This window comes from Chenopodium album, chromosome 3 (assembly GCF_948465745.1).
Source record: "Chenopodium album chromosome 3, dcCheAlbu1.1, whole genome shotgun sequence".
Taxonomy (NCBI): Eukaryota; Viridiplantae; Streptophyta; class Magnoliopsida; order Caryophyllales; family Amaranthaceae; genus Chenopodium; species Chenopodium album.
The window spans coordinates 82,761,408-82,774,719 of NC_137836.1; the positions used below are offsets into that span (position 1 = coordinate 82,761,408).

At 33.4% G+C, this 13,312-nt stretch overlaps 1 protein-coding gene and 1 pseudogene across 1 annotated transcript; one reads left to right on the forward strand and one right to left on the reverse strand.

Moving 5' to 3' along the window:
* Window positions 1-3,085: 3,085 nt before the first annotated feature.
* LOC145620153 (17.4 kDa class I heat shock protein-like) lies at window positions 3,086-3,742 on the reverse strand. The gene has a single exon (XM_081674793.1). It carries the CDS (start codon window positions 3,740-3,742, stop codon window positions 3,263-3,265), a length of 480 nt encoding a protein of 159 aa, XP_081530919.1. The 3' UTR covers window positions 3,086-3,262.
* A 4,381-nt stretch (window positions 3,743-8,123) lies between these two features.
* LOC145625527 (putative xyloglucan endotransglucosylase/hydrolase protein 28 pseudogene) lies at window positions 8,124-9,014 on the forward strand (annotated as a pseudogene).
* Window positions 9,015-13,312: the final 4,298 nt, after the last annotated feature.

The following is a 13,312-nucleotide window of genomic DNA, read 5'->3' on the forward strand; positions in this document are numbered from 1 at the left end:
CCAATTTACAACTTGCACCAATTTCATTAATTCAAGCATACCAAGAACATTTATGACAACATATAATCATTATATCTGGTTCCAAGCGGCATTATATGACCCCGAAATGTATCTCCTAAAATCTCGAGTCTTTTCGTCAACGGGCCTCAAAACCTCCAAAATTTCTCAAAAGTGTGGATATTAGACTTCAATTTTTTAATTTTTTGACTTTTTTTTCGCCCGGAGATAAAAATTGTGAATTGTTTACCATGGTCCTGAACATCCTCCGGGAGTCCAATTGGGTCGATGGAACCATCTAATTTGCTTTTAAACGACCAATTTATCGGTATATTACTTGCACTGATTTCATTAACTAAATCCTACCATGAACATTTATGACAACAAAAAATGATCATATATGGGTCCAAACGACATTATATGACCACGAGATGTATTCCCTAGAATTTCAAGACTTTTAGACACCGGGCCACGAAGACTCCAAATTTCTCAAAAATCATGGATACTAGCCTTCAATTTTTGTATTTTTTGACTATTTTTCTCCCGGAAATAAAAATTGCCGAAATGTTTACCATGGTCTCTTATACTCTCCGGGATTCCAATTAGGTCGGTGGAACCATCCTATTATCCTTTAAACGACCAATTTACCCTTTTATATCTTGCACCGATTTCATTAATTCAACCCTACCACAAACATTTATGATAACATATAAAAATTATATATGGTTCCTGAAACCTCCAAAATTTTTCAAAAAACGTGGATGTTAGCCTTCAAATTTGGAATTTTTTGACTTTTTTTCGCCCGAAAATAAAAATTGCCGAAATGTTTACCATGGTCCTTAATACATTCCGGGAGTTCAATTGGGTGTATGGAACCATCCAATATGTTGTTAAACGACCAATTTACCTGTTTATAACTTGCACCGATTTCATTAATTCAAGCCTACCACGAACATTTATGACAACAAATAATGATCATATATGGTTCCAAGCGGCATTATATAACCCCGAGATGTATCCCATAGAATTTCATGATTTTTCGACACCGAGCTCCGAAACCTCCATAATTTCTCAAAAAACGTGGATATTAGGCTTCAATTTTGGAATATTTTGATTTTTTTTTTGCTCGCAAATAAAAATTGTCGAAATCTTTACCATGGTTCTTAATACCCTATGGGAGTCCAATTGGGTGTGTGAAACCATCCAATTTGTGTTAAACGACTAATTTACCGGTTTACAAGTTGCACTGATTTACCGGTTTACAACGACCAATTTAATTAACTTGTACCGAATCCGACTTGAACCGAAATTGACCTTAACCCGTTTTTACCCGTCAAAACCCGAATTTATTCCGATTTGTTACTAACCTGACTGAATTCAGCCTGGCCTGTTCTTAACATGACCCGAATTTAACCCAACTTGTTACAAACCCGACCTGAAATCAACCCGACTTGTTACAAACCCGACCCGAAATCAGCCCGACTTTTTATTAACCTGTCCCAAATTCAACCCGACTTGTTATTGACCTGACCCGAATTTTACCACACGTATTACTTACCCGACCCAAAAATTCAACTCGACCTGTTTCTAACCCGACTCGAAATTAACACGACTTATTATTGATCGGACCTAAATTCAACCCAAATCGTTCTTGACCTGATTTAAAATCACCTTAAATGCAATTTAGACCATCTTATTATTGTTGATCAAAACATTTTGTTTAGGGAAACCAAGTCGATCCTGGCGAGCAAAAGAAAGGAGCATCATCCTCAAATTTAAGAGTTAAACATAGTATATATTTGTTGTATGGTCAAAGGAGATAATTATCTTATTAAATTATAGACTATAGTTCCCTAGTATATTGTCATATATATTATAGTCAAAGGAAATATTTAGCTTGATAAAACTGATAATTATCAATTTATAGTTAGTTGAACCCGAATATGACGTGAATGACCCGACCTGATTGTAACCTGCAAATTATTGACTTGAACATAACCCGACTTGAATCCGAGAATGACTCGACTTGGAAAAGACCCAACCTGATTATAATCCGCAAATTATTGACTTGAACCGAACCTGACTTGAACCCGAGAATGACCCGACTTGAAAATGACCCGACTGGATTATAATCTGCAAATTATTGACTTGAACTGAACCCGACTCAAATCCGAGAATGACCTGACCTGATTCTAACCCGCAAATTATTGACTTGAACCGAACCCAACTCGAACCCGAGAATTACCCTATCTCGTTTTAACCCGTGAAAACCCGAATTAAACCCGACCTATTGTTCACCCGACCCGAATGTAACCTGACCTTAACCCGACCCAAAGTTGATAAGAAGTATGAACCGACATGACCCGGCTCAAGCATGACCCAACCCAAACCCGACCTGACCCGCATAGGTTATGGAATTAATCTGAATTGACCTAATCCGAGTTGACCGGACCCAAACCCGACCCATTTACCCGAATTTACAGCTCTACTCATATATGTATGACACCTAAATTCTATATTTATTTAGTAAGCCGTCTTTCCGGATCATCTTTTTGTCTATTCTAGATATTCTGGTATTTCTGTATTCGTAGCTAGTGGCTCTTATGGTTCTTTCAGCTAAATTCATTATGAGCTCAGATGTGAATTTGCAGCATTGCAGGATGCCTTTTCAATTTATACCTTTCAGAATAGTTATTTAACGCATTATGTCCATGACAATATTGCATGTATTGCATTTTCATAAATGTTTAGATATATGTCATAGATCGAATTCTGTAGCTACACTTCATACTGAATCTATTTATACCTGTATTTTTCTTCTATGTATTCTGAGTTTGTGGAGTACTGGAGCAACTGCTATCTGCCCTAACTATATCCCTTTGTGTTTTCCATGTGACATTATCCGTATCCATTTTTTTGTGATGCTTTATTATGATTATCGAATCTATTCATGTATCTGGACTGTTCTACTTACGAAGTTTTGTTCTAAGATTCTCAAAGGAAATGTGCTTGGCCTATCGCCTTGGATCTATGGCTATTTGTTGCGAGTAGTATAATGGTTTGCAAGAATGCATGTATACAACTGCAATTAATAAACACAGAATTTAATTGCACAAAAACACCATCTTACATCAGTTACATGTGCTCATTCCATCACAGGATTCACTTCCAAACAAGCAAATTACCTAGACACAACAACAAACTTATTCAATCGAAATGACGGGAATTAACATTGAGCACACTCCTGACAGATATTGGGACCTTTTTAAGCAGAAGAGATGTCGATGCTCTTGACCTCAGGTTTCTTCTCTTCCACCTTTGGAATAGTCACAGTAAGCACTCCATTTTCCAAGTTAGCCTTAACTTCATCCATCTTTGTGTTTTCAGGTAGCCTGAAGCGGCGAAGGAACTTCCCACTGCTCCTCTCAACACGGTGCCACTTGTCGTTCTTCTCTTCTTGCTCCTTGCTTCTTTCTCCACTTATCTGCAGGATCCTGCCTTCTTCGACCTCGACCTTCACTTCTTCCTTCTTCAGCCCAGGAAGATCAACTTTGAAAACATGTGCCTCTGGTGTTTCCTTCCAATCCACCCTTGTGCTTGCGAATTGAGACATTTCACGAGCTGAGCTGGGTACATTGGCTAGGGCTGAAGTGAGAATGCCATCAAATGGATCCCAAGTGTCTAGGGAAAATGGATCAAAGACATTGGTTTTTCGGTTACCAAAGAAGCTTGGAATAAGCGACATTTTTGGAAGATTGTTTGAGCTGTGCACGGGTGATTAAGAGTTTATTGAATTGAGATTGGGATTGAACTTCTTAAGTGTGTTTTCTACGTTGATGATAGAACTGAAAGTGCATTGCATATATATTTATACATGATTTTAATGAGATATCTCGGAGTTTCTGGGCATTTCCTCCAATAGTTTAATACTATGATGTTTTTGTTAAATCAATTTCGAGGGACCCAGTTAGTGATAGTGCAGCTCTCTTTTCTACAATCTTCTGAAAGCTTCTTTATCCTGATTTTCCATCAATGCCTAGTTCATTATGATGATTGTTTCCTGTATCCTGTTCTACAACATTCTACGACCTTACAGACTCGAAAAAAATAAAAATACAAACTTATTCACTAGCTTAATAATGCGTAAAAATATCTTACAGCAGATGTTTAGTCTAGAATGGACCAAAAATTTATACAAGGTATAAGTTTCCTTTGTAAAAACAAGATTTAAAATGATTTCTCATGTTTTTTCATATGCACGCTGTAGTTTGTAGTACTAAAATTTACACATGTTAATACACAAGATATTAATGTCTTAGTCCTTTTTTTTTAAGTTTAGAGGTGAAAATTGGAGATTTGGATGCACCTTGTTCATCCTACTTTTTTTTTTTTTTTTTTTTTTTTTTTTTTTTTTTAATAATATGATACAACATTAAGGATCCACAGTTTATTGATGTTTAAACATTAGTAAAAGTTACTTGTACCCATGAACGGAAAAATATGGTGTTACTAGCCATTGATTGCCAACTATGGTGTTACTTCGGATCAAAAACTTGTTCTCTTTGAAGCGGTCCCAAGGGATCTTAAGACATATTGGAGGACTTGATGGCTAGGCTTTACCTCGGATGGTGGCGGAGAATAGAATAGCCTTTTATTAGAGGACTTGATGGCTTGTCTTTACCTCGGATGGTGGCAAAGAATAGAATAAAGCCTTAGGTTTCTTAACCTATGGCCAGTAGCTTAGTTTTAGTTTTCTTGCTTCTTTATTTTCATTGTGTTTTGTTCTTTGTTTAGGGCCTTAGGGGCTTGCCCCTCTGTTGCACCAAAAAAAACCTGGAAAAAGAATGAACGGAAAAATATTTTATATTAGTATAACTTCATACGGAGTATATTACAGTACGAAATGGAAAGGGAAAGGCCCAATGTTCACAAATCTATACTTAGAATTTAAAAACTCTAACCATGATACACACGTGTCTTTATCCTATGTTCACTTTTTCCAATTCAATGTGTCAAGTGTTCACTTTTTCCAATTCAATGTGCCAAGTGTTCACTATTCTAATCAAATGTGCCACATGTTCAATATTCTGTTTTCAATTCACATATTCATTTAATTATTCATATCAGTATTAAAAGGAATGTGTAGTTAAGAATTAAACATTTAAAATAAATAATAATAATACTACATTTTTTTTAAAAAAAACCAATAATAATAATAATAATAATAATAATAATAATAATAATAATAATAATAATAATAATAATAATAATAATAATAATAATAATAATAATAATAATAATAATAATATTAATATTAACATTTTTTGACAGAATATTAATTAATTAAAACTTATTATTATCTTGTGTTTTTTTTTTAATAATTTATATTAATTTTTCTTATTATTGTAGAATTTATATTGAAACCCCAATTAACAAAATTGAGAAATTGTTGTAGGCTTTGTAGAGAGCTTGATGCAAATTGAAGGTGGTAGCTTGAGGTAAAGCTCTTTGGTTAATTATTCTAATTTTGGTATAAGCTTTAACATTTTTGGGAATTGAAGTTGTGTGTGCATTTTAAATCAGTTTTGTTTGGGATTTTGTTTAAATCAATCCAAAGTTTATACAAATACCATACCATTGAACTGAGATTGTTTGTTGCATAAGCTCATTATACCTCAATTTCACACTAGCTTGGTATTTGAATATTTGAAACATCTTAGGTGCTACCCATGTTAGCTCCGTTTCCTTGCCAGAAAACAAGTCACTGCAGTAGCGCAAACCCCTTTTGCTAATTATAATTGCAATTATCTTTGGATGGATCTAATATGATTAAAGTATTTTAAAATTTGAAAATAGGCCCCAAATTGATAGTGTGTCTGGTTGTACAAAACTACAAAGTCATGCATAAATCTTGAATTTTGAACTTTGGCAAGCTAACTAACAAATAATTGAGTGAATAATCGGTTGTGGTTGTAGTCTCATAATATTTGATTGATAGTGAGTCAAAGTTAATGTTTTTTAATAGCAGTAAAAAAAAATCCTTACTCATATTTATATTATTTCACAGGAATGACGACACAATCCCAAAAATAGCCCGGAGAAATTCAAGACATTAATACTACATAACGCAAAATGCACAACATGAAAATGGAGTCCAAAAAGAACATACAAATGTGGATGCGACACAATGAAGAATGACATCTCATACCCCATATATCCTATGTAAACTTAGTTACTTTATTAGACATATTAAATTATATTTTGCAAATCTATCTTCCAAAAGACCATGCATATTCTCTTTCAGAAATACATTTTAATGTCATATTTGATATAAAATGTAAATAAAAAAAGTCAAAGAGGCACATAAGATAACTCACGAACAAAAAATAACCACGTCTCAGTCGTCTCCATAATAATTAAATCATACATGCACCTAAAGAAAAACACTAATAACAAGCCCGCACATTATACGGGCCAAAAGACTAGTGGCTTTTATATACTTGTACAAATTTACTCCATAATGTTCAATTACCAAATCGAATTTTACAACGCAAAACTCTATTTCATTAACTTGATCTTGTGAAAGACCTTTTTTTTTTTTTTTTTTTTTTTTTGTGAAGACTTTCCTTAGCTTAGTCATTATTCAAGGCACCATCAATCTAATTCAATCCTTAATTATTATAAATCCTAAGGCTGGATGGATTAAAGTATATTCTCTAGAATTTTTTTTTTAGGTGTGCAAATATTATGAAGAAGGAAACTGGAGATTCTCTCGTGTATTCCAACTAGCTCAACGCTGTAGCAATGGAGGAACTTAGGTGTAAATTTGAAAAATCTTTTCATTATATTTTTGTATTGGTCCATTATAAGCTCTATCTATACAATTATTGTTACATACATATATATATGGAAATAAAGATAGAGTATCAATAAAAATCATTTTATAATTATAATATATTGGCTGTTAGAATCATGTTTACCTTAGTCAATAAAAGAAAAAATATCAATTGTCCTAATTCCTTGGTTGCATAATTGATGACTCATTTGCCTATATAAATTCTGTATTTAGCTATATTAGTATACAAATATAATCTTAATTATTCTTTAAATTCTTTTTAAATTTTTTCTTTCCACACTCAATCTATCTCTAAACTCCTTGTCTAATAGCCGGAACACCATTAGAGCAGTGCAAGTAACTAAGAAGACATATTGATTTGATCAAACACCCAATTCAATTTTCAGGTAAATTTCATATTCTACTTTATCTTGGAATTTTATTTTACTTTATAATGAATTATACTCCGTAATTATAAATGCACATTTGTACGTAAGTAGAGTTATGAAAGGTGTTTATTATACTTTAATTTCATTGTGCTTTATATTAATAATAATGCTTCAATCTATTTAAATTATACATCCATGTTCATGAATAAATCGTTACATGCACCAATGCACATAATATTTGATGTTTTCTAAAGCGCGGAGTGTGTTATAGTTATAGTTATATAATGTTGGCAAAGTTTGTAATTTCGCACCAATTCTAGTGTTTTGTCAATTTTACTGTGTAATATATATATTGTATGTGATTCTGCTAGTTGAGTTAATTAGCGGAATCACTTTTACATGCCCAATTCAAACCGGCAAAACTGAAAAAATTACTCAACTCCGGCACAGATTTTGGCTAACGTACCACCCACCCCTATACCGGTTCAAGCTCGATTGTACCCTGGTCTCACCCATGCGCTAGACTAAAATTAATTCTAGTATCCTTGTCTGTCTATATACTAATTGAAATACATTCATGTGTGCAATTAGACACTAATTCCACTCGTGCCAATTGTACTAGCATTGTAATAACATACATTAATGACTTTTTATTACTGTAATATTTAAGATTATGAATATTGAAGAAGCATTCAAGTAACATATATCTCCCCATCAAAAAGTAAATGTAACATATATTTTGATATTAGCAATACAAAAAATAATCTCACTATATTCATTGTCAATTTCATAGATGTACATGTACATACATTTTTTATTCATTTAACATTGTTTTTCAAATTTACAGGTCACCTAGACCGACCTCTCAATCAAAGGCTACAACAACAACAAATTAGAGAAAAATGCATCAATTCATGTTGAATTTCTTGTTGATCTGCACGCTAATTTCGTACTGCTATGGTTGTGTCCAAAACTTTACAACAACGAGTTTCGATGAAGGGTTAAAGAAGCTCTATGGAGAAGAAAACATAGTCATTGAAGATGATGGAAACACCGTTTATTTATCCATTGTTAAGAACACCGGAGGGTCCGGGTTTATCTCTCAAAACGTTTACGAAAGCGGGTTATTTAGTGCTTCTATCAAGCTGCCATCACCCAACTACACTGCTGGTGTTGTTGTGGCATTCTACTTGTCCAACAATGATAAATTTGAGGGTCATCACGACGAGATTGATTTCGAGTTCTTGGGTCATGCTAACGGTCAAGATTGGGTCTTGCAGACTAATATTTATGGTAATGGTAGCACAAGCAAAGGAAGGGAAGAGAGGTACACGTTATGGTTTGATCCGAGGGAAAAGGCTCATAAGTATAGTATATTTTGGGGCGAAAACCGGGTTATTTTTTATGTGGATGATGTCCCAATTAGAGAGAATTACAAGGTGAATGGTTTGGGTGGGGATTACCCGTCTAAGCCCATGTCATTGATTGCTACTATATGGGATGGATCGGGTTGGGCTACGAATGGAGGCCGGTTTAAGATCAACCATGAATTTGACCCGTTTGTGGCTAGGTTCTCGGACCTTTTAATCCGTGGGTGTGCATCCGACCCGAATCAGAAGCCTTCTAACTGTGATGATGTGAATGTTTGCGGGAAAATAACACTTCAAAACTTAAGGGAATATGAGGAGTTTAGGAAGCAACATCTTACATACTCTTATTGCCATGATAAGAACAGGTATAACCCCCCTTTGCCTGATTGTGTGGTTGGTCCAACTGGTGGTAAGCCTAGTTGAAACATTAATTAGTATTCACATTTGGAAGATGATTTTATTGATTATTCATATTCTTTTCGAATGATTATGCCCAATGATGTATTTTAGTCATTGCTATGTTTCATTAATTCTTTTCGAATAAAAAATTCATATTTAGGTACTCCCTCTGTTTCATATTTAGTAGATGATAATTTATATTTGCTTACGTAATTACATCAATAGTTTAAATTATTCTTGTAAACCGGTTTAGTTAGTTTAACTTTAAAGGGGAGAGTGAAGTGATCTTCTGCTCGAATCCCCTAACTTCAAATACCCAAATCTATATAGCATGAAGATGGATAAAAACGCGAGTATGTTTACAATAATATACACACAAAACAACGATGTTAATTTTAAAGGATTCAAACCCAGAATTTTTATGAAAGTACTTCAGATAGCATATGTTACAGGATCAGTTGGATAGATAAAATTAATTGGTCTCACCCTCATTTTTACTGGTAGAAGCCATGCTTTGATCGTTGCTCATGAAAACGTCTGTGAGGACCGTATGATAGAGTTATGAGAAAGAGAATGTTGGAAAGCTTAATTATATTGATGTGATTCCATGAGTATATATAGTACATGAGTAAGTAATATAATACGACTAGATACATTGGAGTACTTGTCTAGGAACATTAGCCAAGAATAAGGGATATCTTTGACTATCAATCTAAAGAGTAAATCAAGGGATTGCTAACTATAAACAATATCAATTAATATGATTTGACAAATCCTTTACACGCCCCCGCAAGATGGACGACCAAAGGGAAAGTACAATCTTGTAAAATGAATGTTCTTCTTGATTGTTGATTGCCACTTCAAGATGTTGGTGTTTCTTCAATTGAGAGGTGTACGTACCAAATTGAGAGTTAAGAGTTTTTTTTTTTTTTTTTTTTTTTTTTTTTTTTTTTTTTTTTTGGAAGGAGTTGCATGAAGAAGTAAAAAGATAGTATATAGAGAGAGAATAAAAAGTTGTTTAATGGGTGTTTTTCACGGTTTTTAAACACATGAACCATTGATTGTAAGTATTTAAAAATAAATAAAAATTTGCTAGCGTATGCTTGCAACAAATGGGAGGGAAAAAAATATAGAGGTTCCGATCCTTCACCACCATTGAAGGCGAGATAGAAAATATTAATGGTGGTGAACTGGTGATGGTGGTTTAGAACAGAATGTTATGTTTCTCCATAATGGTTTTGGAGAGAATTTCGTATATGGTAACACATGGTAGGTAAACTACGGGATATCGAAAAAGGTTTGTTTCTCCATGTAAGGGGTTTGGAGAAAAAAAAATATATCAATGGCATCTCTTGGTATATGAAATACGGGGTGCCAAAAAGAGTTGAGTGAAAAATATGATTTTGGTTTGAAGCTTTCCGAGAAGAAAGTTTGATATGGTCACCATCATTTGTCGGCGTCAACAAAAGGTTTTGATAGTGTAACCATGGTAGTAGCGGAAGCAAGAAAAGATGGATCAAAAGCTCTGATACCATGATAGAGTTATGAGAAAGAGAATATATGATTTGACAAATCCTTTACACCGTATTGGAATAAAATGTTGTTCTCACCAGCTCTAAAGCCTGTCAAACACTCAAAATTAATTCAGAAGTCCAGAATTAAACTTACATGAATTTATAGAAGGTAACTATCACATTTTCTAGCATAAATGTTACGGAGTATTAAACTTAAGGTTGATTAAGAAGGGCAAGAGAAAGACCTTTGTGCCATCGACCTCGACAGTCTTCTCAAGGAGGAAGCTGATATCTTTGACGCCATGTATGTTGAAGAGATTTATGCTGGAGATGGTTGAGGAAGGTGTTATCGAGAGATCATCCTTCATCATGTAGTAAGTGATAGAGTTATGAGAAAGAGAATGTTGGAAAGCTTAATTATATTGATGTGATTCCATGAGTATATATAGTACATGAGTAAGCAATATAATACGACTAGATACATTGGAGTACTTGTCTAGGAACATTAGCTAAGAATAAGGGATATCTTTGACTATCAATCTAAAGAGTAAATCAAGGGATTGCTAACTATAAACAATATCAATAAATATGATTTAATCAAATCCTTTACAGTAAGCAGCACCCTTAACATACCCATCTATCTCATCCCGGCTAGATTGGGAGTAAGAGTAACTACTTTTGCTGAGTACAAAATCACAAAATAGAGGATTTGAGCTCACTTTAATTGAACAAAGTATCTCAAGAAAAATAGAGCATTCAAATTTCAAAAGCTTATACAACGGCGTGCACATGTAATAGCTTATTGAACAATTGGGAATACGAGCTCTACTCGTATGATACCCTATGTGGCTGTGTGTGTGTGTAACACTACATGTATGGTATGAAACAATTATACAAAATGAAGCAAACAAGAAACCGAAGCTTAAAGAGAACAATTTCAAGAATTGAGTAATTTTGAAGCAAGCAAAAAGGCAAAGCAAAACTACAATGAAAAGGCGGTGACAATCAAGGATCAGGGGAAGCAAAATAAACTGACATTACTCGTACTTGAAAATTAAACTACTCGTATAAGTTTTCGATTTCAGCAGTTAAATAATAACCATATTACAACAACAATTGCAAGTGAAGAGTGTATACGACAATCACTTGGACTCGTGCATATCAAGTAGGATAGTAATATGTAGAATAAAAAGTCAGGGGAACATAACAGGAGACAAATTAAAATGTCGTAAATATCAAGAATTGAAACAATGCGACAATTAATTCCGAACAAAGTAGTAAAATGTAACATACGAACGTAGTATAATTTAGTAATACAAAAAAATTAGAGGGCTAGAAAGAGGACTGACAGTTGAAGTAACTGTTGAAGGACAGGAGCCTGCTTGATTTTAGTAACAGATGAAAATTTAGGGTCCAAGACAGAATTCCTGAGATCAGATTTCTGAAGGTAGGATTCATCAAATAAGTAGATACTTTCATAAAGTTTTTCCAATGATAAAGTAGAATTTCCATCTCTATTTTCGGAATTTTGTTTCAAAAGACGGAGGATTGAACCAAGTGGAATCTCCATTAAACCCATCAAGAAATCAACAAATTCCTTCCCAGCTTCTGCAAATACCACCTTCTTTGTTTCACTGTTTACCAGCAACTTCAATTTCACTCCCATTTTTCTGTTTCTTTGGTACTGTTTTAGTGGCAAAATAACAAGAGGCTTTATTGTTTAATTATTTTTCTGTCAATGGGACTTCCTCTGGCTTGAAAATTGAAAGCTACTTCATACAACTATCACTTATATCTACAGTACCACTGTGTCAGTACTGTCACACAATTGATTTGGCTTGAGCATAGTGCATTGGTATCTATTCTCCTCGTTTTTAATACTCCCCCCTCGTCCCCGAAAAAACGACCCATTAGGTCAAATTTTAGTCCAAAAAATAATGACTCATTTGCATTAATATACCCACCAATTTGCAACAATATTTGTGCAAAATTAGCTTTCCTACATATAATTTTGTTTTTCCATATACTTTTATTACTGTCTTTTTACTTTTTTTAAACCCCATATAAATTTATCTTTTCAATATAATTTTACTTCCTTTTATTTAACTTTATTAATATCCGCGAAATCAACCCAAAAGGGTCGTTTCTTCGGGGACGGAGGGAGTACTAATAAACAATTAAAAAATTAATGGTTAAAATTACAAATTGACAAATATGTTGATCAAGCTAATGCATTTTAAAACCAAAAAAAAAAAAAAAAAAAAAAAAAAGGAATACTCTATATCATGTAATTCCTAATTTTTATCCCAACAAGGCCATATCGTTTTAGGCAAATGTTAAACATAGCCCTAAGGGCTATGTATAACCATTAATACATGTCTAGATTCTCTTATATTTTCAATAAAAATAATAGTGTACATGTTTAATATTTATGGGGAATAATAAAAAAACAACAAGTCAATAAATAGCACATATGCACACAAATATGTTAATTCCCCATGAAACTAATGCTTGGCGCCTAAATTAGAATCAGATTTTTCATCTTACTTATACCATAAAAATATATGAGAAAAAAAATAAATAAATAAAAATTGAAGTCTCCATCAAATCATCTTACAACATTTCCTCTTCGTCATTTTACATCTTTTCTATCTATACTAGTGGGAAAAAAAAAAAGTTAGCAAGAGTCTTATGAATTATTTTTTATTCTAAAAGGTATGTTTTTTTGTCTTTTATGAGATGAATATTTTGTTTTAATGAGTAATTGATCATCAATTCATCACCATCAGTATTGTGAAAATATTTTAC

Bases quoted from the DNA above. Each gene is read 5' to 3' on its own strand.
- LOC145620153 (XM_081674793.1), bottom strand. From the start codon at position 3,742: ATGTCGCTTATTCCAAGCTTCTTTGGTAACCGAAAAACCAATGTCTTT.